This window comes from Salmo salar, chromosome 09, assembly GCF_965601325.2.
Source record: "Salmo salar chromosome 09, fSalSal1, whole genome shotgun sequence".
NCBI lineage: Eukaryota > Metazoa > Chordata > Actinopteri > Salmoniformes > Salmonidae > Salmo > Salmo salar.
Window position 1 is genome coordinate 46,514,030 of NC_138299.1, and position 27,827 is coordinate 46,541,856.

Consider the following 27,827-nt stretch of genomic DNA (forward strand, 5'->3'; position numbering starts at 1 on the left):
CTCTCTAATGATGTTCTAATCTTTATGGAAGGCTGGACCATCCCAAGGTTCTCTCTAATGATGTTCTAATCTTTATGGAAGGCTGGACCCTCCCAAGGTTCTCTCTAATGATGTTCTAATCTTTATGGAAGGCTGGACCATCCCAAGGTTCTCTCTAATGATGTTCTAATGTTTATGGAAGGCTGGACCCTCCCAAGGTTCTCTCTAATGATGTTCTAATCTTTATGGAAGGGTTCTCTCTAATGATGTTCTAATCTTTGTCACCTGTTTTGGTGCACCTGATTCCAATTTGAGCCATTTTATGTGATGGTAAAGGTAGGGGTGTACAAAATTTTCCACATAAGAAAATATAATTTATTTTAATTGCATAACATTTTTGTAATACATTTTTTGGGTGGGGTGATTTGTTCAATTGGGTTACCTTTATCAATGAATGTGGTTTGAATTTAGCTCAAATATTCATGTGTCCAAATATGAGGGTGTACTTACTTTATCACGACTGCAGATCTCATAGCGAATGAAGCAGTAACAAGACAGTTGACAGAAACTGACATTCACAGTAAGTATTCACAGTATAGACAGAGGAATAGCAGGGCAGAATGTACAGTACGTATGTATTTCCAGTGTTGTAAATCTCTCCAGTGGAAGAGCAGGACAGTTTGTGTAAGGCCCTCCAGTGGAAGAGCAGGACAGTTTGTGTAAGGCCCTCCAGTGGAAGAGCAGGACAGTTTGTGTAAGGCCCTCCAGTGGAAGAGCAGGAACGTTTGTGTAAGGCCCTCCAGTAGAAGAGCAGGACAGTTTGTGTATGGCCCTCCAGTGGAAGAGCAGGACAGTTTGTGTAAGGCCCTCCAGTGGAAGAGCAGGACAGTTTGTCTGAGGGCTCCTGGGAACAGTATTTCAAAAGTAGAAAGAAAGCACATACACTCTCTCTTAGACTCCATGAACAGTTGGACACAATCCCATTGCAGCGTTCTCCTCGTGTCTTCTCCAGTCCTCTTGGCCCACTGGTAGGGATGGGACTTCTCTCATGAGCCCTCAGCCAATGGCCTTAATCCTTCTTCGACCTCTTCCTGTAACATCACGACAATCCTACGTCCCATCCCACGGTGACGTCAGAAGCGACCTCAGCAGGTCTCCCACGGTCCGACGGTGTGTCGGTCGCGGCTGTCGTCACGGTGACAGGCGTGGTCTGAAGGTTCTAGGTCGTATCATCATAGAGGTCTTCCTGAGAGAGTAGTAGTCTGAATCTTTCCAGCTGTACCATACTACACCATCAGGACCCAGCAGAGTCTTGGCTTTAGATGAGTACCGCCCGCCCTGGAACACACACACACACACACACACACACACACACACACACACACACACACATAAATAAATAAATAAATGGACTACCACATCTGATGCAAATAACCTTTTGTTTTGGCTGCAATTTGTTTGTGTACAGTGCATTCAGAGAGTATTCAGACGCTTTGACTTTTTCCACATTTTGTTACGTTACAGCCTTATTCTAAAATGACACACAATACACCATAATGACAAAGCAAAACAGGTTTTTAGAAATTATTGCAAATGTATAAAAATAAAAAGAATTTCGGAAATATCACATTTACATAAGTATTACATCAGTATTTGCTATGAGACTCAAAATTGAGCTCAAGAGCATCCCGTTTCCGTTGATCATCCTTGAGATGTTTCTACAACTTGATTTGAGTCCATCTGTGGTAAATTCAATTGATTGGACATTATTTGGAAATGCACACCTGTCTATGTAAGGTCCCACAGTTGATAAGGCACGTCAGAGCAAAAACCAAGCCATGAGGACGAAGGAATTGTTCATAGAGCTCCGAGACCAGATGTGTCGCGGCACAGATCTGGGGAAGGGTACCAAAACATTTATGCAGTATTGAAGGTCCCCAAGAACACAGTGGCCTCCATCATTCTTAAACAGAAGAAGTTTGGAACCACCAAGACTCCTCCTAAAGCTAGCCGCCCAGCCAAACTGAGCAATCGGGGAGATGGGCCTTGGTCACTCTGGTCACTCTGACAGAGCTCCAGAGTTCCTCTGTGGAGATGGAAGAACCTTTCAGAAGGACAACCATCTCTGCAGCACTCCACCAATGTTTATTTATTTTATTGAACCTTCACTTAACTAAGCAAGTCAGTTAAGAACAAATTCTTATTTAAAAAAACCTAACCCTAACGATGCTGGGCCAGTTGTGCACCGGCCTATGGGACTCCCAATCATGGCCAGTTGTGATACAGCCTGGAATCAAACCAGGATCTGTAGTGACGCCTCTAGCACTGAGATGCAGTGCCTTAGAAATCTGCACCACTCGGGAGCCCATAAAGTGTCCAGACGGACGCCACTCCTCAGTAAAAAGCCACATGACAGCCCGCTTGGAGTTTGCCAAAAGGCACCTAAAGGACTCTTAGACTATGAGAAACAAGATTCTCTGGTCTGATTAAACTAAAATGGAACACTTTGGCCTGAATGCCAAACGTCACGTCTGGAGGAAATCTGGCACCATCCCTACGGTGAAGCATGGTAGTGACAGCATAATGCTGTGGGGATGTTTTTCAGCGGCAGGGACTGGGAGACTAGTCAGGATTGAGGGAATGATGAACGGATCAAAGTACAGAGAGATCCTTGATGAAAACCTGCTCCAGAGCGCTCAGGACCTCAGACTGTGGCGAAGGTTCACCTTCCAGCAGGACAATGACCATAAGCACACAGCCAAGACAACGCAGGAGTGGCTTCCCGACAAGTCCCTGAATGTCCTTGAGTAGCCGAGTCAGAGCCCGGACATGAACCCAATCCAACATCTCTGGAGAGACCTAAAAATAACCTGACAGAGCTTGAGAGGATCTGCATAGAAGAATGGGAGAAACTCCACAAATACAGGTGTGTCAAGTTTGTAGCATCATACCAAAGAAGAATCGAGACTGTAATCGCTGCCAAAGGTGCTTCAACAAAGTACTGAGTAAAGGGTCTGAATACTTATTTAAATGTGATTTCAGTTTATTAAACATTTGCAATTTTTTTTAAATAAAACTGTTTTGGCTTTGTCATTATGGCGTATTGTGTGTAGATCGAGAAAAACAACAACAATGTAAATCCATTTTAGAATAGGGCTGTAACAAAATGTGGAAAAGGTCAAGAGGCCTGAATTCTTTCCGTGTGTGTGTGTGTGTGTGTGCTACCTTGTAGTAGACTCCATTGAGATTGGCATAGAAACACTGGTGGTACCACCAGCCAGCGTGTGAGATCTCAGCACAGATATCCCCCGTGTCTGGAGTACTGAAGTCCTGTTTATCATGGTACCAGCTGAACGAGTCTTCTACTGTCCCACTGTAGCCTGACACATGCAGGCGGTAGTGATTCTCCTCATCTTCAATACTACACACACACACACACACACACACACACACACACACACACACACACACACACACACACACACACACACGAGAGTGTTAACACGCTCACACATGCAGGCAGGTAGGATAACGTGTGTGTGTGTTTTACTATACCTGAAGCTCTGGTAGAAGGCATGTTTGTGGTGATGTGTCCAGTCCTCCAGGTCTATCCTGAGACTGTAGTCTCCCTGGGTGGACAGGTGGTGAATGTGTTCATTCCCCAGCCAGTACTCAGACCTACAGGGGAGTCAGAGTTCTATTACAGGGGAGTCGGAGTTCTATTACAGGGGAGTCGGAGTTCTATTACAGGGGAGTCGGAGTTCTATTACAGGGGAGTCGGAGTTCTATTACAGGGGAGTCGGATTTCTATTACAGGGGAGTCGGAGTACTATTACTACAGGGGAGTCGGAGTACTATTACAGGGGAGTCGGAGTACTATTACAGGGGAGTCGGAGTACTATTACAGGGGAGTCAGTCTCATACTCAGACCTCACAACTAAACCACAACAAACTTCATTCAATCTACATTTCACACAATTTTTGCAAAATACTTTACAAATAATATATGCTATTTAACTTTTATCCAAAGAGACGTACACTCATGCTTGCATATATTGTACATATAGGTGGACCCAGGAATCAAACCCACTATCCTGGCGTTGCAAGCGCCATGCTCTACCAACTGAGGTACGGAGGACCACCCATACATAAAAAGAAACGACAAACTAACAATAAAACGAACAAAAATATAACATCCGGTTTTCATTCTTTCCCTCTGAAATCAGACACTGATTCAGACCTTGGAACACTAGTGAGTAGAATTCATATCTTGCTGGCCAATCAGTAACAGTCAATTACCAAACTAACTCATTAAATGTGAATGAACTAATTAGCTTAATCTAATTAACTTGACAATTAATCAATTAATATGACATACCTGAGCTCTCCAAAACCCTCCTTATAGTCTTGCCAGCCTCTATTGAAGTTCACCTTCCCATCCTGACGCCGCTGAAACACCGTCCAACCACCACCTGACACAGGAGAGAGGAGACCCATACCTTGTTTGTCAGACCAACGTTAGCCATTACACCAAGGAGGTCTAGCCCATGAAAAGGTCACTGATGATGTACTAAGAATGCTTTACACATTTGATAATAGGGTTACAAAATTCTGTGAACTTTCCCAGAATTCCCTGGTTTTCCAAAAATCCAGGTTGTAAAATTTTCAGAATTTTACAACCCTATTATCAAATGTGTGTGTGAGTCTTACCCTCTGTGTCCATGTCACAGTAGACTTCTACAGGATGGGAGCTCAGAGAGGGAACCACTGTGTAGACACCGGACCGATACACCCCGTTATAGTACAGTGATGCACAGTCTATTGGACAGTTTCTCACATGCTGCACCTCTGGAAGACACACACACACACACACACACACACACACACACACACACACACACACACACACACACACGTGAGTTAATAAATACATTTAGAATTTAGAATATAAAACACTATTGCAATGATTATGCGTGTTTCCAGCAGCAGCATTGAGGAAGAATAGGTAGGAAAAAAGACCAGCTGTGAGTGGTTTTTAACAGATTACAGATTAAACCAGGTGTGACTTCTTAGGGCTAGGCCCCTTTTTTCTCAATTTTAGCAGTGGCTCCCTCAGTGAACGTGGCTACTGCCATACTGGCTGCTCCGTCAATGCAGCACTTGCCCACGAATACAGTTTTGGGGCATCGCAACCATATTGCCAATTTTGTAAATTTTATGAAAGTATAGAAGTTATAGTTGCAAAATATCCCAAAATCAGAAAATTGCCAATGGAAGGAAAATCACAATCTGTTAAACAACTTCTTAGGGCTAGGCATCCTGCTAGCGGGACAACTGTCGTTGAAACTGGAGGGCATGCATTTCAAATAAATAATCATAAATATTATGGATATTAAACATTGAGGTACATAAGTGTCTTATATCGGTTGAAAGCTTAAATTCTTGTTAATCTAACTGCACTGTCCGATTTACAGTAGCTATTACAGTGAAAACATGCCATGGGATTGTTTGAGGATGGCGCCCCACATCAAAATATCTTTCCACCGGCACAGGATTCATAAATTCACAAATAGCGAATAAATATTCACTTACTTTTTGAAAATCTTCCTCTGATTTGTCATCCAAAGGGTCCCAGCTATAACATGTAGTGTTGTTTTGTTAGATAAAATCCTTCTTTATATCCCAAAAAGTCAGTTTAGTTGGCGCCATCGATTTGAGTAATTCACTCGTTCAACATGCAGAGAAAGGAATCCAAAAATCTACCCTAAACTTTGTTTCAACAAGTCAAAATAGGTTTCTATTTACTCCTCAGATACCCTAAAATGTAATCAAACTATTCTACTTCTTACGGAAAGTAGTATGTTCAATAGGAAACCTATTTTAGCAGGTGCGTCCTGTCTTCATATTCCAAGACTGTGTCCTTGTTCTAAAACTGATATTTCTTCTTCGTTTTTGAAGTTACAAGCCTGTAAACTTGAACATAGACTGCTGACACCCTGTGGAAGCCATAGGAATTGCATCCTGGGAGCTAGTTTCCAGTATGACCTTATACGTGCCTTTGTAAGAGCATGGTCTCTCTCAAAAATAAATTCTGGTTGGTTTTTCTTTGGATTTTCTCCTACCATATCTATTGTGTTATATTCTCCTACATTATTTTAACATTTCTACAACTTCAAAGTGTTTTCTTTCCAATGGTACCAATTATATTCATATCCTGGCTTCAGGGCCTGAGCAACAGGCAGTTTACTTTGGGCACGTCATTCAGGCGGAAATTGAGAAAGAAAGGGGCCTAGCCCTAAGAAGATTTAAAACAAATGTGATGAACAAATTGTGACTAGACAGCACTTTGGTGACACTGGAGCAATCAGAGAGGAGTTGTGAGACCTGATGCTGCTTCATTGGAGTGTGTCAAGCTTAGGCGCAGGTCCCATGACATAGTTAAGAAAGTAAAGCGTCACCAGCGACAACTCAGAGGGCCTTACATATGGGGCAGGCATAGCTGATTAATGTTCTGCACATTTCAACAGCCATACAAAATCCTTGTATGTGACAAATTGAGCAAAGTGATATGAGAATTTGCCCAAAACTGCATATTTGCCCAACAGACCAGTATTCAAAGCATATGCTATATTGCTTGAAACAAATCTATTAAACGTGCTAATGTATTGGTAAAAGGTATATTTTATGTTTATTTGTCAGTTCTGAAGTGATATATGAATAAGAGTTGAATTAATGTGACATAAATGGTCATATTTATGGAAAATTGCATTTTCTCAAAATGACATCTTCCCGGTGCGCCAATTCATTTTTCTCAGTCTTCAAAGGACGTACATTCCCATTATTCTACACACAGGTTCTTAGGTCTTTATAGTCACACTTTTACAGAGGATTTTTTAAATATCTTGTGTCATTTTATGTGTAAATATATGCAAAATAAGCATCCGTCATACATGTGAATAGTGTTTTTTAAATAATACCATGAAAATGACAATATTTTTGATGAACTAATTTGTAAAAGTCTGACCATTGAGTGTATTATCACAATAATAATTTAAAAAAAAACCATTCTGCCTTGAAGCAATGTGTTAAAAAACAGATTCTCATATTTAGTATTTAAATGTTCAAATAAATACAACTTGTAATACAATAACATATTGTATTTATGTATACTTTCAACCGGTAAAGTTTGTCTGATGAGAGTAAAGAAGAACAAAAATCCCTATTAGCCTGTGGTGCCTGGCCTTAACAGATTTAAACCAGATGTGACTGTTTTTACCAGATTACAGATTAAACCAGATGTGACTGTTTTTAATGGATTAAACCAGGTGTGACTGTTTTTAATGGATTACAGATTAAACCAGATGTGACTGTTTTGACCAGATTACAGATGAAACCAGGTGTAACTGTTAACAGATTTAAGATTAAACCAGGTGTGACTGTTTTTACCAGATTAAGGAATAAACCAGATGTGACTGTTTTAACCAGATTAAAGATTAAACCAGCTGTGACTGGTTTGAACAGATTACAGATTAAACCAGATATGACTGGTTTTAACTGGTTAAAGGTTAAACTGGATGTGACTGGTTTTAACTGGTTAAAGGTTAAACTGGATGTGACTGGTTTTAACAGGGTAAAGATTAAACCAATTGTGACTGGTTTTAACAGGGTAAAGATTAAACCAGTTGTGACTGGTTTTAACAAATGAAAAGGTTGACGTTTGTGTGATTTGTCCAAATGTTGTCTGCGCTATTAACAAGTCCTTGGCCTTTTTTCCACACTCTCCATTTCAGTTAACAAGTGTTTGATACAGTATGTAATGATTAACTACAGTACATGTCTGTATGAAGACGGGGACTGAGCCCTATAGACTAGTGCAGTAGATGTCTGTATGAAGACGGGGACTGAGCCCTATAGACTAGTGCAGTAGATGTCTGTATGAAGACGGGGACTGAGCCCTATAGACTAGTGCAGTAGATGTCTGAATGAAGACGGGGACTGAGCCCTATAGACTACTGCTGTAGATGTCTGTATGAAGACGGGGACTGAGCCCTATAGACTAGTGCAGTAGATGTTTGTATAAAGACGGGGACTGAGCCCTATAGACTACTGCAGTAGATGTCTGTATAAAGACGGGGACTGAGCCCTATTGACTAGTGCAGTAGATGTTTGTATAAAGACGGGGACTGAGCCCTATAGACTACTGCAGTAGATGTCTGTATGAAGACGGGGACTGAGCCCTATAGACTACTGCTGTAGATGTCTGTATGAAGACGGGGACTGAGCCCTATAGACTAGTGCAGTAGATGTCTGTATGAAGACGGGGACTGAGCCCTATAGACTACTGCTGTAGATGTCTGTATGAAGACGGGGACTGAGCCCTATAGACTAGTGCAGTAGATGTTTGTATAAAGACGGGGACTGAGCCCTATAGACTACTGCAGTAGATGTCTGAATGAAGACGGGGACTGAGCCCTATAGACGACTACAGTAGATGGCTGTATAAAGACGGGGACTGAGCCGTGTAGACTAGTGCAGTAGATGTCTGTATGAAGACGGGGACTGAGCCCTGTGTACGCCACTACCTCATTACTGAAGAAGTATCATTTCATAATGAGGGGTGATGCTGTTTCTCTGCTGGTGTTGTTGTTCTGTCTGTCTGGGGCATGGGCTCAGAGAGTATGACATCAGAGAGAATGACATCACAGAGTATGACATCACTCAACAGGGTCAAAGTATGTGAAGTTCTAAGTATGGCACTTGCAACGCCAGAGTTGTGGGTTCGATTCCCATGGGGGACCAGTTCAGAAAAATATGAAAAATGACTCACTACTGTAAGTCTCTCTGGATAAGAGCGTCTGCTAAATGACGTAAAAGTAAATGTTTTACATCAAGATTTCTGAACAAGGATAACTTGTTATCATAGAGTTGGATAGAAGGCGCACTTATGAAAAAGCCTGTTTTAGCATGGGCAGCGTCATTGAGAACTTTAACCATTTCGAAGTAGTCAACTGGCTGGGACTTTCTATGAGTTAAGGAAGGATCACATGGTTCCACCCATGTCAGCAAGATCGAGGGATAAGACAATGAATTACTTGGTAACACTTCATTTGGATAGTCCATTTGTAAAAGCTCTAAACAAACTATTAGTAACAACAAGTTCTTATGTACCCCAGTTCAGTGCAGTTAGGGCTAGACCCCTAGACACCACAGGGGGTTGGTGGCACCTTCATTTGGGAGGACGGGCTCGTGGTAATGTCTGGAGCCGAATAACTGGAATGTTATCAGATACATCAAAACACATGGTTTGATGCCATTCCATTTTCCGCCGTTCCAGCCTTTATTATGAGCCCGTCCTCCCCTCAACAGCCTCCACTGTCACACCCACCTGTCTGTCTAGCATCAATAACTAGCAGTCAAAAAGACAGATCGCACTGGGAACACACTTGTTGAATCAATATTGTTTCCACGTCATTTCAATTAAATTACATTGAACCAATGTGGAATAGACGTTGAATTGATGTCTGTGCCCAGTGGGATGCATCCCCGTTGTATCATTGTGTGTGTCTGTGTGTCTCTGTATGTGTGTGTGTGTCTCTGTATGTGTGTGTGTGTGTCTCTGTATGTGTGTGTGTGTGTCTCTGTATGTGTGTGTGTGTGTGTGTGTGTGTGTGTGTGTGTGTGTGTGTGTGTGTGTTAACCCACCTGTCCATGCTGCTGACGTTCAAGTCCTAACTGGTGGACAAAAATTGGACATGGTTCTCTAAACGGTTGTTATGCATTGGACACTCATTATAATGGTGTGTGTGTGTGTGTGTGTGTGTGTGTGTGTGTGTGTGCACCTGGGTGAAGGGCCTCCTGGGCGCTGAGCAGAGGACTGGTCCTGACAATGTTGATCATGCAGCCGGGGTTACGTTTAATTCGTTCCACCGTCATGGTTAGGTTCCGGACCTGAGTCTGCAGATCAAACAGGATGGAACTATGGGTGTGCAGCAGGCTGTCAGCCTCAGCGTACTGTAGCTCCAACACTCTGAAACGCTCCTCTAAAGACTCGTTCACGTTGTTCCTCTCCTCACCCTGAGAGAGAGAGAGAGAGAGAGAGAGAGAGAGAGAGAGATTGGAAGAGAGGAGTGTGGGAGAGACAGAGAGATAGTTATCAGTAGGTTTTTGATAAATTGGAAAACACAATTTGTTGCTTGGTAAATAAAATAACTCTCTCACTGTTAATAACAACATTGTTTTACCTACAACATTCAGAGTCAAAGTAGTATTTAAATAGATTGGGGAGAGAGGGAGGGAGGGAGGGAGGGAGGGAGGGAGGGAGGGAGGGAGGGAGGGAGGGAGGGAGGGAGGGAGGGAGGGAGGGAGGTGGGGTAGAGAGGGAGAGAGGGAGGTGGGGAGGGAGGGAGGTGGGGTAGAGATGGAAGGATGGAGAGAGGGAGGGAGGGAGGGAGGGAGGGAGAGAGGGAGGTGGGGAGGGAGGGAGGTGGGGTAGAGATGGAAGGATGGAGAGAGGGAGGGAGGGAGGGAGGGAGGTGGGGTAGAGATGGAAGGATGGAAAGAGGGAGGTGGGGTAGAGAGGGAGGGAGGGAGGTGAGAGGGAGGGAGGGAGGTGGGTGGGTAGAGAGGGAGGGAGGGAGGGTAGAAAGGGAGCGAGGGAGGGAGGTGGGGTAGAGAGGGAGGGTTTTGAACATTGTCATGTGTTGCTTAAAATGTTGTGCATGTCATGATATTGCTCGTGGTCATGCTAGGACCGTGTCTCATATGACCACCTGCTGTGAGCAGGTCCTTAATACCTACCAGGATTTAAAGGTGTCTGCCTTGACTAAGATCACTCACAACACAGAGGAAGAGGGGGGAGGTAGGGGAAGCTACCATTGGCATAAAGAGCTGAGTTGGATTCAAGACAGAGGGGACAGGGTGGAGGGTTGAGGAAGGGGGAGGGAGAGAGAGCGGGAGTAAGTGTAATTAATTAATTGGATTTACAGTGAGCTCCAAAAGTATGGGGACAGTGACACATTTTTGTTTTGGCTCTGTACTCCAGCACTTTGGATTTGAAATTATACAATGACTATGAGGTTAAAGTGCAGACTGTCAGCTTTAAATTTAGTGTATTTTCACTGTTTAGAACTGTTTAGAATTTGCAGCACTTTTTTGTGCATAGTCCCCCCATTTTATGGGACCAAATGTATTGTGACAAACTCACTTATATGTGTATTAAAGTGGTAAAAAGTTAAGCATTTCGTCCCATATATACACAGTACCATTCCAAGGTTTGGACAAACCTACTCATTCCATGGTTTTTCTTTATTTTTACTATTTTCTACATTGTAGAATAATTGTGAAGGCATCAAAACTATGGAATCACGTATTAACCCAAAAAGTGTTAAACAAATATTTATATATTTTATATTTGAGATTCTGACAAAGACCGTGAGGCTGATACGTAAAGCTTATTAAAGAGCAGTGATACTATCCAGAGCAGTGATACTATCCAGAGCAGTGATACTATCCAGAGCAGTGATACTAGCCAGAGCAGTGAAACTATCCAGAGCAGTGAAACTATCCAGAGCAGTGATACTATCCAGAGCAGTGATACTATCCAGAGCAGTGAAACTATCCAGAGCAGTGATACTATCCAGAGCAGTGATACTATCCAGAGCAGTGAAACTATCCAGAGCAGTGAAACTATCCAGAGCGGTGATACTATCCAGAGCGGTGATACTATCCAGAGCGGTGATACTATCCAGAGCGGTGATACTATCCAGAGCAGTGATACTATCAAGTGCAGTGTGTGGGTTCCTTCTTTTTTCTCATATTTGAGATTCTTCAGCCCAAATCAATGCTTCACAGAGTTCAAGTAACACACACCTCAACATCAACTGTTCAGAGGAGACTGTGTGAATCAGGCCTTCATGGTTGAATTGCTGCAAAGAAACCACTACTAAAGGACACCAATAAGAAGAAGAGACTTGCTTGGGCCAAGAAACATGAGCAATGGACATTAGACCGGAGGAGATCTGTCCGTTGGTCTGATGAGTCAAAATTTGAGATTTTTGGTTCCAATCGCCGTGTCTTTGTGAGAGGCAGAGTAGGTGAACGGATGATCTCTGCATGTTTAGTTCCCACCGTGAAGCATGGAGGAAGAGGTGTGCGGGTACTTTGCTGGTGACACTGTCTGATTTATTTAGAATTCAAGGCACACTTAACCAACATGGCTACCACAGCATTCTGCAGCCATTCGCCATTCTGTCTGGTTTGCGCTTAGCGGGACTATCATTTGTTTTCAACAGGACAATGACCCAACACCCCTCCAGGCTGTGTAAGGGCTATTTGACCAAGAAGGAGAGTGATGGAGTGCTGCATAAGATGACTTGGCCTCGACAATCACCCGACCCAATTGAGATTGTTTGGGATGAGTTGGACAGCAGAGTGAAGGAAAAGCAGCCAACAAGAGCTCAGCATATGTGGGAACTCCTTCAAGACTTTTGGAAAAGCATTGCAGGTGAAGCTGGTTGAGAGAATGCCTTAATGACAGCTTTGCACAGTCTTGGCAAAGTGTGGCTACTTTGAAGAATCACATTTTTTTATATATATTTTGATTTGCTTAACACTTGTTTTGGTTAGTACATGATTCCATATGTGTTATTTCATAGTTTTGATGTCTTCACTATTATTCTACAGTGTAGAAAATAGTACATATAAAGAAAACCCCTTGAATGAGTAGGTGTGTCCAAACTTTTGACTGGTACTGTATATATAGCACGCAACGACTACATCAAACTTGCGACTCTTCAAATTTGTTGGATGCATTTGCTGTTTATTTAGGTTGTATTTCAGATTATTTTGTGCCCAATAGAAATTAATGATAAATAATGTATTGTGCATTTTGGAGTAACTTTTATTGTAAATAAGGATAGAATATGTTTCTAAACACGTCTACATGAATATGGATGCAACCATGATAACGGATAATCTTGAATGAATCGTGAATAATGATGAATGAGAAAGTTACAGACACAAATAACATACCCTCAAGACATGCTAACCTCTCACCATTACAATAGCAGGGGAGGTTAGCATTTTTAGAGGGGAGTATGATATTTGTGCTTCTGTAACTTTCTCACTCATCATTATGCATGATTCATACAGGACTATCAGTAATCATGGTAGCAGTGTTTAGAAACGTATTCTATCCTTCCCTCTCAATACTTTTTCTCCCCTAAAATGTAGAAAAAAGTGCTGTAATTTCTAAACTGTTCACCTGATATGGATGAAAAATACCCTCAAATTGGCAACCAATTTGCGCCAGAACGCTCACCACATATCAGCTATCAGGTGGACAGGTGAGGAGTGATATGTGCCAATTAGGGGATGATTAGGTGGCTAGGTTGGGAATGTAGCCAGTATGGCAGGGTTAAAACCTCTTACGATAAGTGCCATGGGATTTTGAATGACCACAAGAGATTCAGGACACCCATTTTAACATCCCATCCAAAAGACAGCACCCTACGCAGGGCAATGTCCCCATTACTGACCTGGGACATTGGGATTTGATCTGAAAACCAGAGGAAGAGTGCCCCTACTGGCCCTTCAACACTACTTCCAGGACCAACCCTGCTTAGCTTTAGAGGCAAGCCAGCAGTGGGAGAGAGAGGAAGGGGGAGTGAGAGAGAGAGAGAAATCAAATCCCATTTTATTGGTCACATGGTTAGCAGATGATAATGCGAGTGTAGCGAAATGCTTGTGCTTCTAGTTCTGACAGTGTAGTAGTATATAACAAGTTCCCCAACAAATACGTAATACACACAAATCTAAAAGGAGTGAATGAGAATATGTACATATAAATATATGGATGAGCGATGGCCGAGCGGCATAGGCAAGGTGCGATAGATGGTATAGAGTACAGTATATACATATGATATGAGTAATGTAAGATATGTAAACAACATGAAAGTGGCATTGTTTAAAGTGACTCGTGATCCATTTATTGAAGTGGCCAGTGATTGGGTCTCAGTGTAGGCAGCAGCCTCTCTGAGTTAGTGATTGCTGTTTAGCAGTCTGATGGCCTTGAGATTGAAAACAGCTTCTGTCTCTCGGTCCCAGCTTTGACGCACCTGTACTGACCTCGCCTTCTGGATGGCAGCGGGGTGAACAGGCAGTGGCTCGGGTGGTTGTTGTCTTTAATGATCTTTTTGCCTTTCTGTGACTTTGGGTGCTGTAGGCAGGTAGTTTGCCCCTGGTGATGTGTTGTGCAGACCGCACCACCCTCTGGAGAGCCTTGCGGTTGAGGGCGGAGCAGTTGCCATACCAGGCTGTGGTACAGCCCTACAGGATGCTCTCGATTGAGGATCTGTAAAAGTTAGTCAGGGTTTTGGGTAACAAGCCAAATTTCTTCAGCCTCCTGAGGTTGAAGATGCGCTGTTGCGCCTTCACCACACTGTGTGGGTGGACCATTTCAGTTTGTCGTTGATATGTACGCTGAGGAACTTAAAACTTTCCACTTTCTCCACTGCTGTCCCTTCAATGTGGATGGGGGGTGCTCACGCTGCTGTTTCCTTAAGTCCTGACACCACACTCCGAGTGCCCTCACCTCCTCCCTGTTGGCTGTCTCGTCATTGTTGGTAATCAAGCCCACTACTGTTGTGTCATCTGCAAACTTGATGATTGAGTTGGAGGAGGGGGCTGAGCACTATGGCGGCCATCTTGAAGCATGTGGGGACAGCAGACTGGGTTAGGGAGCGATTGAATATGTCCGTAAACACACCAGCCAGTTGGTCTCTGCGTATGCTCTGAGGACGCGGCTAGGGATGCCGTCTGGGCCGGCAGCCTTGCGAGAGTTAACACGTTTAAATATTTTACTCAAGTCGGCCACAGAGAAGGAGGGGGGCACAGTTCTTGTTAGCGGGCCGCGACGGTGGCACTGTATTATCCTCAATGCGGGCAAAGGTGGTGTTTAGTTTGTCTGGAAGCGTGACGTGGGTGTCCGTGACGTGGCTGGTTTTGTTTTTGTAGTCCGTGATTTCCTGTAGACCCTGCCACATACGTCTCGTGTCTGAGTCGTTGAATTGTGACTCCACTTTGTCCTTGTACCGGAATTTCACTTGTTTGATTGCCTTGCGGAGAGAATAACTACACTGTTTAACCTGTTGGGGCTAGGGGGCAGTATTTGCACGGCCGGATAAAAAACGTACCCAATTTAATCTGGTTACTACTCCTGCCCAGTAACTAGAATATGCATAGTAGATTTGGATAGAAAACACTCTAAAGATTCTAAAACTGTTTGAATGGTGTCTGTGAGTATAACAGAACTCATATGGCAGGCCAAAACCTGAGAAGATTCCATGCAGGAAGTGGAATTCTGATTTGTGGAATCAGCTTCAACACTTTGCCATGAAACACACCGTGAGTTAGGATTCATTTAGCACTTCCTAAGGCTCCCACTAGATGTCAACAGTCTTTACAAAGTGGTTTGAGTCTTCTCTGGTAAAAACTGACCGAACGAGAGGCCTGGAAAGTTGGTCATAGAGGGAGGGCCATTACTACTATGACGCGGGCGCCCGTGGGTACCCTCTCGTTCCGAAACGTTTAGTAAGACAATGCAATCGTCCGCCTTGAATAAGTCCCGCGCGCTTCAGTACATTATGAGTAGCCTTCGGAATGCGCTAACATGAAGGAGCTATTGGGACATAAATTATTAACTTTTTAGAACAAAACTACATTTGTTGCGGACCTGGGATTCCTGGAAGTGCCTTCTGATGAAGATAATCAAAGGTAAGGGAATATTTACAATAGTATATTTGATTTTAGATGGTTCCAAGATGGCGCTAACCTGTATTGCCTAGCCTATTTTTCTGAGCATAGCACCTCGTTTATTGCAAAGTGTGATTTCCCAGTAAAGTGATTTTTAAATCTGGCAATGCGGTTGCATTCACGAGATGTTAATCTATAATTCTTTGAATGACAATATTAAATTTTAACAATGTTTTCGAATAGTAATTTTGTAAATTGTAGCGCTGATCCACCGGAAGCATTTGAGGGAAAATATTTTCTGAACATCACGCGCCGATGTAAAATGCTGTTTTTATATATAAATATGAACTTTATCGAACAAAAAATGCATGTATTGTGTAACATGATGTCCTAGGAGTGTCATCTGATGAAGATTGTCAAAGGTTAGTGCTGCATTTAGCTGTGTTTTGGGTATTTGTGATGCATGCTAGTTGCTTTGAAAATGGCAGTGTGATTATTTTGGGCTGGGTACTCTCCTAACATAATCTAATGTTTTGCTATTGCTGTAAAGCCTTTTTGAAATCGGACAACGTGGTTCGATTCAGGAGAGGTGTATCTATAAAATGGTGTAAAATAGTCATATGTTTGAGAAATTGAAGTTATAGCATTTATGAGGTATTTGTATTTCGCGCGACGCGATTCCACTGGCTGTTGACTAGGGTTCCCAGACAGGTTAAATTCAGCCATATTTCCAGACCACTTTCCATGGTTAAATGCGGTGGTTCGCGCTTTCAGTTGTGCGAATGCCGCCATCCACCAACGGTTTCTGGTTAGGGTAGGTTTTAATAGTCACAGTCGGTACAACATCTCCAATGCACTTCCTTAAAAATTCACTCACCAAGTCAACGTATAGGTCGATGTTATTCTCTGAGGCTGACCGGAACATATTCCAGTCCACGTGATTGAAACAATCTTGAAGCGTGAATTCCGATTGGTCAGACCAGTGTTGAATGGTTTAGTCACTGGTACATCCTGTTTGAGTTTCTGCCTATAAGATGGTAGGAGCAAGATGGCGTCATGGTCGGATTTGCCAAAGGGAGGGCGGGGGAGGGCTCTGTATGCATTGGGGAAGTTAGAGTAGCAGTGGTCGAGTGTATTACCCCAGGGCGTATTGCAATCAATATGCTGATAGAATTTAGGTAGCCTTGTTCTCAAAACAGGTTGAAATCCCCAGATACAATAAACACAGCCTCAGGATATTTGGTTTCCAGTTTACATAGAGTCCAGTGAAGTTCCTTAATTAGGGCCATCTTGGTGTCTGCTTGAGGGGGAATGTACACAGCTGTGACTTTAACTGACGAGAATTCTCTTGGAAGCTAATATGTGAGGAATTCTAGGTCGGGTGAGCAGAAGGATTTGAGTTCCTGTATGTTGTTATGATTACACCATGAGCCGTTAAATCAGGAAGCATACACCCCTGCCCTTCCTTTTCCCAGAGAGGTGTTTATCTCTGTCGGTGCAATGCATGGAGAAGCCCGGTGGCTGAACCAATTTCGACAACATATCCCGAGAGAGCCATGTTTCCGTGAAAAAGAGAATGCTACAGTCTCTGATGTCTCTCTGGAAGGGAAGCCTGTCTTGATTTTCGTCTACCTTGTTGTCAAGAGACTGGACATTGGCGAGTAGTATACTCGGGAGCAGTGGGCGATATGCACGTCTACGGAGCCTGACCAGGAGGCCGCTCCGTCTGCCCCTTCTGCGGCACCATTGTCTTGGGTCGGCTTCTGGGATTAGATCCATTGGCCTGGGTGGTGGTCCAAACAGAGGATCCACTTCAGGAAAGTCGTATTCCAGGTCGTAATGTTGGTAAGTTGACGTTGCTCTTATATCCAATAGTTCTTCCCGACTGTATGTAATAAGACTTAAAATTTCCTGGGGTAACAATGTAAGAAATAATACATAAAAAACAAAATACTGGATAGTTTCCTAAGGACTCGAATCGAGGCGACCATCTCTGTTGGCGCCATCTTGAGAAAGAGGAGAGAGAGAGGGTAGAGGGAGTGAGACAGAAGGAAATAGAGAGGAGAGAGAGGGTAGAGTGAGAGCGAGGGGGAGAGAGAGGGTAGAGGGAGAGAGGGTAGAGGGAGAGAGGGTAGAGGGAGAGAGGGTAGAGGGAGAGAGGGGAGAGGGGGAAGGAAGGAGAGAGAGAGAGGAGGGAGAGAGGGAAGGAGAGACCAAGAGAGGAGGGAGAGAGAGAGAGGGTAAAGGGAGAGAGAGGGTAAAGGGAGAGAGAGGGTAAAGGGAGAGAGAGTGTAAAGGGAGAGAGAGGAGAGAGAGAGTAAAGGGAGAGAGAGGAGAGAGAGAGTAAAGAGAGAGAGGAGAGAGAGTAAAGAGAGAGAGGAGAGAGAGAGAGAGAGAGTAAAGAGAGAGAGAGGAGAGAGGGAAGGAAAGAGAGAGGAGGGAGAGAGAAGGAAGGAGAGACAGAGAGGAAAGAGAGAGGTTAGAGGGAGAGAGAGGGAAGGAGAGACCGAGAGGAGGGAGAGAGTGGGAAGGAGAGACAGAGGAAAGAGAGAGGGTACAGGGAGAGAGAGGGAAGGAGAAACCGAGAGGAGGGAGAGAGGGAAGGAGAGAGAGAGAGAGAGAGAGAGGGTAAAGGGAGAGATAGGAGAGAGAGTAAAGGGAGAGAGAGGAGAGAGAGAAAAGGGAGAGAGAGAGTAGAGAGAGAAAAGGGAGAGTAGAGAGAGAAAAGGGAGAGAGAGAGAAAGAGGTGATTGTCTTTGGCCCTAGTACCCACAGCCCTGTAAGAACTAAACTGTGGCTTGTCCTAGGGATACTTTCAGTCCGTTCCACCGCGGGGAAGGGTGTCTAAAAAATGTGGAGATTTTTCCACTAGCTTATATCTCCCACTGCTGATGTATGTAGCCTGTACTTCCTGCCGTAATGTATGTAGCCTGTACTTCATGCCGTACTGTATGTAGCCTGTACTTCCTGCCTTAATGTATGTAGCCTGTACTTCATGCCGTACTGTATGTAGCCTGTTATTCCTGCCGTACTGCATGTAGCCTGTACTTCCTGCTGATGTAGCCTGTACTTCCTGCTGTACTGTATGTGTATGTTACCTGTACTTCCTGCTGCAGCCTGTACTTCCTACTGTACTGTATGTAGCCTGTACTTCCTGCTGCTGTAGCCTGTACTTCCTGATGTACTGTATGTAGCCTGTACTTCCTGCTGCTGTAGCCTGTACTTTCTGCTGTAATGTATGTAGCATGTACTTCCTGCTCTACTGTATGTAGCCTGTACTTCCTGCTGTACTGTATGTAGCATGCACTTCCTGCTGCTGCAGCCTGTACTTCCTGCTGTACTGTATGTAGCCTTTACTTCCTGCTGTACTGTATGTAGCCTGTGCTTCCTGCTGTGCTGTATGTAGTGTGTACTTCCTGCTGCTGTAGCCTATACTTCCTGCTGTACTGTATGTAGCCTGTACTTCCTGCTGCACTGTATGTAGCCTGTGCTTCATGCTGCTGTAGCCTGTACTTCCTGCTGTACTGTATGTAGCCTGTACTTCCTGCTGCTGATATAGCCTGTACTTCCTGCTGTACTGTATGTAGCCTGCATTTCCTGTAAGCACCAAACCCAGTTGCCAAAGACAGCCAGGGGGAGTATGGAGGAGCGAAACCCCAGGGAGGGGCACTCTGATTTACTTTCTGTTAGCTTGCAGGAGTACCATGAATTCTCATTTGTACACAAATAATCAATGGTCATGAACAAGCTACTATGTTTCATGCCTGGGGTGACTTCACATTGACCAACTTGTGGATCCAGAACTGCATGCACTCCAGACCTACAGTATGCAGTCCTAGCACTCTTGACTCCCCTGTAGTTCTAGCACTCTTGACTCCCCTGTAGTTCTAGAACTCTTGACCCCCCTGTAGTTCTAGAACTCTTGACCCCCCTGTAGTTCTAGAACTCTTGACTCCCCTGTAGTTCTAGAACTCTTGACTCCCCTGTAGTTCTAGAACTCTTGACTCCCCTGTAGTTCTAGAACTCTTGACTCCCCTGTAGTTCTAGAACTCTTGACTCCCCTGTAGTTCTAGAACTCTTACTCCCCTGTAGTTCTAGAACTCTGACTCCCCTGTAGTTCTAGAACTCAGAATTACAGTTCCAGTTATAGTTCTAACTGTGACTGACCTGTAGCTCCAGGACTCTTGATGTGTTTAATGTGGCTGTGACTGACCTGTAGCTCCAGGACTCTTGATGCGTTTAATGTGGCTGTGACTGACCTGTAGCTCCAGGACCTTGATGTGTTTAATGTGGCTGTGACTGACCTATAGCTCCAGGACTCTTGATGCGTTTCATGTGGCTGTGACTTACCTGTAGCTCCAGGACCTTGATTCGGTGCCTGTGACTACGGAGTTCCTCCTGTAGCTGGGAGATGGTCTCCTGGAGATCCTGCAACTGCTGCTTCCTCTCCTGGTTCTCCTGCAGCCAGTAGGACACTTCGTCAGTGCAGCGGAACATGTCTGGGCAGCGCTGGTGTTGGAGCTGAGGCAGCGTGGCTGTGACTCGACATTGACCGTTAGGCAACACCTCGTTACTGTACTCCCCACACTGCATCAGACCACTGCTGATACGATGGCTGTCTGGGTGTTCGTGTACGTCCGGATGGGAGTTTGGGTGTGAGTCTGGGTTTGTGTCCGGATGTTGATCATATGGATCATGTATGTCTGTCTGTGTGTCCCTGTGGGAATCTGTCTGTGTTTCCGGAAGGATGTCTTTTGCAGGCATGTCTATACCTGAGTCTGATTGGGTGTCTCTGTGTCCGTCTGTGTTGCTGTCATCAGCTCTGTCTTGGTGTGTATCTGTGTAAGTGTAGTCTCCAGTCACCAGGGCAACGGTCCATAGGGCCAGTAAGACAGCAGTCAGCAGGAGAGGTGGTCTCATCCTGACCCTCTAAACCAGGTCCAGGAAGACCCTCTCAGACCAGCTCCAGCATGGGGGCTTCACCTAAACTTGGCTCCAAATTAGACCAACTTAGACTAGGTCTTCTCTCAGGCCAGGTCCAGTTGCACCCAGAGCCATCCAGGCTAGCTGTGGTCCCATGCAGTCCAGCTCTGCTTGGCTCTTATTCCCTCCAGACAGAGAGACCAGCAGGGAGACAAACTTCTTGGAGTGCAGTGGGACAGGGAGAGAAACTGCCTCCATTCACCGGCCACCCTCCTCTCCTCATGACAGCATCCTCACTGGCCTCACTGAGGACACACACACACACACACACACACACACACACAATTCTGACTGAGGATATACACACACAAACTGCAGAGAACAACATACATTCATTTAAGTTGAGAAGAAAATGAAAACAGCCTCTCCTGTCCACAGCCCATCCTCCCCCTCTCTCCTGTCCACAGCCCATCTTCCCCCTCTCTCCTGTCCACAGCCTATCCTCCCCCTCTCTCCTGCTTAAGGTTGTTGTCCTGTTGGAAGGTTAACCTTCGCCCCAGTCGGAGGTCCTGAGTGCTCTGGAGCAGGTTTTCATCAAGGATCGCTCTGTACTTTGCTCCGTTCATCTTTCCCTCAATCCGGACTAGTCTCCCAGTCCCTGCCGCTTAAAAACAAACCAAACCTACAAACCTCATCAGACCAGAGAATCTTGCTTCTCATGGTTGGAGAGTCCTTTAGCTGCCTTTTGGCAAACTCCAAGCGGCCTGTCATGTGCCTTTTACTGAGGAGTGGCGTACGTCTGGCCACTTTACCTAAAAGGCCTGATTGGTGGAGTGCTGCAGAGATGTTTGTCCTTCTGGAAGGTTCTCCCATCTCCAGAGAGGAACTCTAGAGCTCTGTCAGAGTGACCAGCTGGTGGCCAGCTCTAGGAAGAGTCTTGGTGCTTCCAAACTACTTCTATTTAAGAATGATGGAGGCAACTGTGTTCTTGGGGCCTTCAATGCTGCAGAAATGTTTGGTACCCTTCCCCAGATCTGTCCTTCAACACAATCCTGTCTCAGCGCTCTATGGACAATTCCTTCGACCTCACGGCTTCGTTTTTGCTCTGACATGCACTGTTAACTGTGGGACCTTATGTAGACAGGTGTATGCCTTTCCAAATCATGTCCAATCAATTGAATTTACCACAGGTGGACTCCAATCAAGTTGTAGAAACATCTCAAGGATGATCAATGGAAACAGGATGCACCTGAGCTCAATTTCGAGTCTCATAGAAAAGGGTCTGAATAGTTAAGTAAATAAGGTATTTCTGTTTAATTTTTTTTAAATAAATTAGCAAAAATTACTAAAAAACTGTTTTCTCTTTGTCATTGTGGGGTATTATGTGTGGATTGATGAGGGGGGAAAAAAAGATTTATTCCACAAAATGTGGAAAAAGTCAAGGAATACTTTCTGATGTGGAAAAAGTCAAGGGGTCTGAATACACTGTAGATGTGTGTCACCGGAAGCTTCCTCTCTGAGAAGAGAATCCCATTATGGACTCACCACTTGGCAGATCAGCAGGTTACGACCCCACAGCCTATATACAACTACTTCCTGGACCTACCCTTTATTCAGCATTATTCTCCCCCCCTCTCTCTGTCTTCTTCTTTAATTTCCTTTCTTTCCTTCTATCTTTTTTCTCCTTCTCTTCATCATTGCCCCTCTTTCTGTTTCCTCTCCTCTCCAACTCACTTTCTCTCCCTCTGTATCCCATTGGTATTCCTTCACCGTTTCTACAGATCATGTGACCTCCTTAGACCTGCATCTCCATAGGTATAATGCGGTCAGACCTCAGCAAACCTAATCGCTCCTACGACCTCTCTAGACCTTTCAGAGACCATAATTGGCGGTTAAGATGGGCGGTTAAGATGACTAAGGTTTAACCCTCTGCATCCTGAAATGGCCTACACTACACTCGACCACTCAATGTACAATATATAAATAAAAAGAACCCCTAGATACAGTGGGGGAAAAAAGTATTTAGTCAGCCACCAATTGTGCAAGTTCTCCCACTTAAAAAGATGAGAGAGGCCTGTAATTTTCATCATAGGTACACTTCAACGATGACAGACAAAATGAGAAAAAAAATCCAGAAAATCACATTGTAGGATTTTTAATGAATTTATTTGCAAATTATGGTGGAAAATAAGTATTTGGTAAATAACAAAAGTCTATCTCAATACTTTGTACATACCCTTTGTTGGCAATGACACAGGTCAAACGTTTTCTGTAAGTCTTCACAAGGTTTTCACACACTGTTGCTGGTATTTTGGCCCATTCCGCCATGCAGATCTCCTCTAGAGCAGTGATGTTTTGGAGCTGTCGCTGGGCAACACTGACTTTCAACTCCCTCCAAAGATGTTCTATGGGGTTGAGATCTGGAGACTGACTAGGCCACTCCAGGACCTTGAAATGCTTCTTACGAAGCCACTCCTTTGTTGCCCGGGCAGTGTGTTTGGGATCATTGTCATGCTGAAAGACCCAGCCATGTTTCATCTTCAATGCCCTTGCTGATGGAAGGAGGTTTTCACTCAAAATCTCACGATACATGGCCCCATTCATTCTTTCCTTTACACGGATCAGTCGTCCTGGTCCCTTTGCAGAAAAACAGCCACAAAGCATGATGTTTCCACCCCCATGCTTCACAGTAGGTATGGTGTTCTTTGGATGCAACTCAGCATTCTTTGTCCTCCAAACACGACGAGGTGAGTTTTTACCAAAAAGTTATATTTTGGTTTCATCTGACCATATGACATTCTCCCAATCCTCTTCTGGATCATCCAAATGCTCTCTAGCAAACTTCAGACAGGCCTGGACATGTACTGGCTTAAGCAGGGGGACACGTCTGGCACTGCAGGATTTGAGTCCCTGGCGGCGTAGTGTGTTACTGATGGTAGGCTTTGTTACTTTGGTCCCAGCTCTCTGCAGGTCATTCACTAGGTCCCCCCGTGTGGTTCTGAGATTTTTGCTCACCGTTCTTGTGATAATTTTTACCCCACGGGGTGAGATCTTGCGTGGAGCCCCAGATCGAGGGAGATTATCAGTGGTCTTGTATGTCTTCCATTTCCTAATAATTGCTCCCACAGTTGATTTCTTCAAACCAAGCTGCTTACCTATTGCAGATTCAGTCTTCTCAGCCTGGTGCAGGTCTACAATTTTGTTTCTGGTGTCCTTTGACAGATCTTTGGTCTTGGCCATAGTGGAGTTTGGAGTGTGACTGTTTGAGGTTGTGGACAGGTGTCTTTTATACTGATAACAAGTTCAAACGAGTGCCATTAATACAGGTAACGAGTGGAGGACAGAGGAGCCTCTTAAAGAAGAAGTTACAGGTCTGTGAGAGCCAGAAATCTTGCTTGTTTGTAGGTGACCAAAAACTTATTTTCCACCATAATTTGCAAATAAATTCATTAAAAAATCTACAATGTGATTTTCTGGATTTTTTTTTCTCATTTTGTCTGTCATAGCTGCGGTGTACCTATGATGAAAATTACAGGCCTCTCTCATCTTTTTAAGTGGGAAAACTTGCACAATTGGTGGCTGACTAAATACTTTTTTTCCCCCACTGTAGGCTGTCATTAAGATGCACTGTATATACAAAAGTATGTGGACACCCCTTAAAATTAGTGGATTTGGCTCTTTCAGCCACACCTGTTGCTGACAGGTGTATAAAATCGAGCACCCAGCCATGCAATCTCCATAAACAAACATTGTCCGTAGAATGGCCTTATTGAAGAGCTCAGTGACTGTCAACGTGGCACCGTAATGGGGTGTCACCTTTCCAACAAGTCAGTTTATCATATTTCTGCCCTGCTAGTGCTGCCCCGGTCAACTGTAAGTGCTGTTATTGTGAAGTGGAAACGTCTAGGAGCAACAACAGCTCAGCCGTAAAGTGGTAGCCCACACAAGCTCACAAAACAGAACCACAGAGTGCTGAAGCGCATAGTGAGTAAAAATGATTGGTCCTCGGTTGCAACACTCACTACCGAGTTGCCAACTGCCTCTGGAAGCAACGTCAGCACAAGAACTGTTCGCCTCTGGAAGCAGCCGCACACAAGTCTAAGATCACCATGCGCAATGCCAAGCGTCGGCTGGAGTGGTGTAAAGCTCGCTGCCATTGGACTCTGGAGCAGTGGAGATGCGTTCTCTGGAGTAATGAATCCCGCTTCACCATCTAGCAGTCAGAAGGACGAATCTGGGTTTGGTGGATGCCAGGACAACGCTACCTGCCCCAATGCATAGTACCAACTGTAAAGTTTGGTGGAGGAGGAATAATGGAATGGGGCTGTTTTTCATGGTACGGGCTGGGCCCCTTAGTTCCAGTAAAGAAAACTCTTAACACTACGGCATAAGACATTCTAGACAATTCTGTGCTTCCAACTTTGGGTAAGGCCCTTTCCTCTTTCGGCATGACAATACCCCCTTGCAGAAAGTGAGGTCCATACAGAAATGGTTTGTTGAGATCGGTGTGGAAGAACTTGACTGGCCTGCACAGAGCCCTGACCTCAACCCCACCGAACACCTTTGGGACGAATTGGAATGCCGACTGCGAGCCAGGCCTAATCGCCTAACATCAGTACCCGACCTCACTAATGATCTTGTGGCTGAATGGAAGCAAGTCCCCACAACAATGTTCCAACATCTAGTGGAAAGCCTTCCTACAAGAGTGGAGGCTGTTATAGCAGCAAAGGGGGGACCAACTCCATATTAATGCCCATGATTTTGGAATGAGATGTTCGACGAGCAGTGTCATCATACTTTTGGTTATGTAGTGTAAATTGTCTGTGACTTAACACACAAATATTCACCCCCCTTGGCGTTTTTCCTATTTTGTTGCATTACAACCTGTAATTTAAATAGATTTTTATTTGGATTTCATGTAATGGACATACACAAAATAGTCAAAAGTGGTGAGGTGAAAAAATTACTTGTTTAAAAAAATGCACAAAAATTTTAAACTGAAATGTGGTGTGTGCAAATGTTTTCACTCCCTTTGCTATGAAGCCGGTAAATAAGATCTGGTGCAACCAATTACCTTCAGAAGTCACATAATTAGTTAAATAAGGTCCACCTGTGTGCAATCTAAGTGTCACATGATCTCAGTATATATACACACCTGTTCTGAAAGAACCCAGAGTCTGCAACATCACTAAGCAAGGGGCACTACAAACACCAAGGAGTTCTCCAAACAGCTCAGGGACAATGTTGTGGAGAAATACAGATCAGGGTTGGGTTATAAAAAAATATCCAAAACTTTGAACATCCCACGGAGCACCATTAAATCCATTATTCAGAAAAAGAAAGAATATGGCACCACAACAAACCTGCTAAGAGAGGGCCGCCCACCAAAACTCACAGACCAGGCAAGGTGGGCAATAATCAGAGAGGCAACAAAGAGACCAAAAGATAACCCTGAAGGAGCAGCAAAGCTCCACAGTGGAGATTGGAGTATCTGTCCATAGGACCAGTTTAAGCCGTACACTCCACAGAGTTGGGCTTTACGGAAGAGTGGCCAGAAAAAAAACATTGCTTAAAGAAAAAACAAGCAAACACGTTTGGTGTTCGCCAAAAGGCATGTGGGAGACTCCCCAAACATATGGAAGAAGATACTCTGGTCAGATGAGACTAAAATGTAGCTTTTTGGCCATCAAAGAAAATGCTATGTCTGGTGCAAACCCAACACCTCTCATCACCCCAAGGACCTCATTCCCACAGTGAAGCATGGTGGTGGCAGCATCATACTGTGGGGATGTTTTTCATCAGCAGGGACTAGGAAACTGGTCAGAATTGAAGGATGGTGCTAAATACAGGGAAATTCTTGAGGGGAACCTCTTTCAGTCTTCCAGAGATTTGAGACTGGGACGGAGGTTCAACTTCCAGCAGGACAATGACCCTAAGCATACTGCTAAAGCAACACTTGAGTGGTTTAAGGGGAAACATTTAAATGTCTTGGAATGGCCTAGTCAAAGCCTAGACCACAATCCAATTGAGAATCTGTGGTATGAATTAAAGATTGCTGTACACCAGTGGAACCCATCCAACTTGAAGGAGCAGGAGCAGTTTTGCCTTGAAGAATGGGCAAAAAAATCCCAGTGGCTAGATGTGCCAAGCTTATAGAGACATACCCAAAGAGACTTGCAGCTGTAATTGCTGCAAAAGGTAGCTCTACAAAGTATTGACTTTGGGGGGGTGAATAGTTATGCACGCTCAAGTTTTCAGTTTTTTTGTCTTATTTCTTCTTTGTTTCACAATAACAAAAATATTTTGCATCTTCAAAGTGGTAGGCATGTTGTGTAAATTAAATGATACAGGTTGTAAGGCAACAAAATAGGAAAAATGCCAAAGGGGGTGAATACTTTCGCAAGCCACTGTATATCTTCCTCTCTCCCTCTCTCACTCTCTCTGGATGTGGCCTGCTAGATTAATTTAGATTATAGAACTTGTTTAACTAATGTCCTGTGTCCATAAACACTCTAATCATTCTTAACACTGACAGCTGCTTCAAGTGTCTGAGTGATATACAGTATCTACGGTTCAGGTGTGGATTAGTTAGCATACCTGAGTCAGCACCATCATCGGACCTGAACAGCTTAGAAAAGAGACTGGCTATCGAGATCCATAAAACTAACAACTGTTTTGTGGGTGTGGCCATGGTCAGTAGTGTGCGTTTGTTACACAACACTCACACAGCAACCAGCAGTAAACAGCTATTATCATAAAGAGACCTTTTTTTGTTGCCATTAGTCTTAAAGCCTCTCTCGCCGTCTCTCTCCCTCTATGATCACTCTCTCTCACACACACACACTCTCTCTCTCGATAGATAGATAAAAAAAATGCTTCCTACCTTTCTGTGGACGGCGACAACTCCTTATTGGAAAAGCAGCAGGCTGAGTGAGTGTTGGAAATATGTTTTTTTTGTGTGTGTGAGTCTCCCTGTGTGTGTGAAATGTGTGTGCTTCTCTCTCTGTGTGTGTGTGTGTGTAAGGTGTGTGTGTGTGTGCTTCTCTCTCTGTCTTCTAGAGGAAAGCGACAGTGTGTCAGAGTCCTGAGCAGACATCTTATCCCCCACAATCCTCTGTAATAGGATTCAACACAGAGACATGAGACTACACAGCGTCACAGCTACCTTACTGTAA

At 44.2% G+C, this 27,827-nt stretch overlaps 1 protein-coding gene across 1 annotated transcript; it reads right to left on the reverse strand.

The window, feature by feature from the left end:
• Positions 1 to 331: 331 nt before the first annotated feature.
• On the reverse strand, positions 332 to 27,827 carry LOC106592464 (angiopoietin-related protein 7). Its single transcript, XM_045723705.2, has 8 exons — positions 27,536 to 27,827; positions 20,080 to 20,957; positions 9,819 to 10,053; positions 4,690 to 4,827; positions 4,358 to 4,451; positions 3,535 to 3,657; positions 3,205 to 3,400; positions 332 to 1,317 (listed from the first exon to the last, which is right to left on the reverse strand). Exons 2-8 carry the CDS (start codon positions 20,647 to 20,649, stop codon positions 1,171 to 1,173), a joined length of 1,503 nt encoding a protein of 500 aa, XP_045579661.2. The 5' UTR covers positions 20,650 to 20,957; positions 27,536 to 27,827; the 3' UTR covers positions 332 to 1,170.

Excerpts from the sequence above, each read along its gene's own strand:
- LOC106592464 (XM_045723705.2), bottom strand. The coding sequence starts at position 20,649 with ATGAGACCACCTCTCCTGCTGACTGCTGTCTTACTGGCCCTATGGACC. Across the intron at positions 3,658-4,357 it reads GAGGGTTTTGGAGAGCTCAG|GTCTGAGTACTGGCTGGGGA; the intron begins GTATGTCATATT and ends ACTCCCCTGTAG. Across the intron at positions 3,401-3,534 it reads GCCTTCTACCAGAGCTTCAG|TATTGAAGATGAGGAGAATC; the intron begins GTATAGTAAAAC and ends GTGTGTGTGTAG.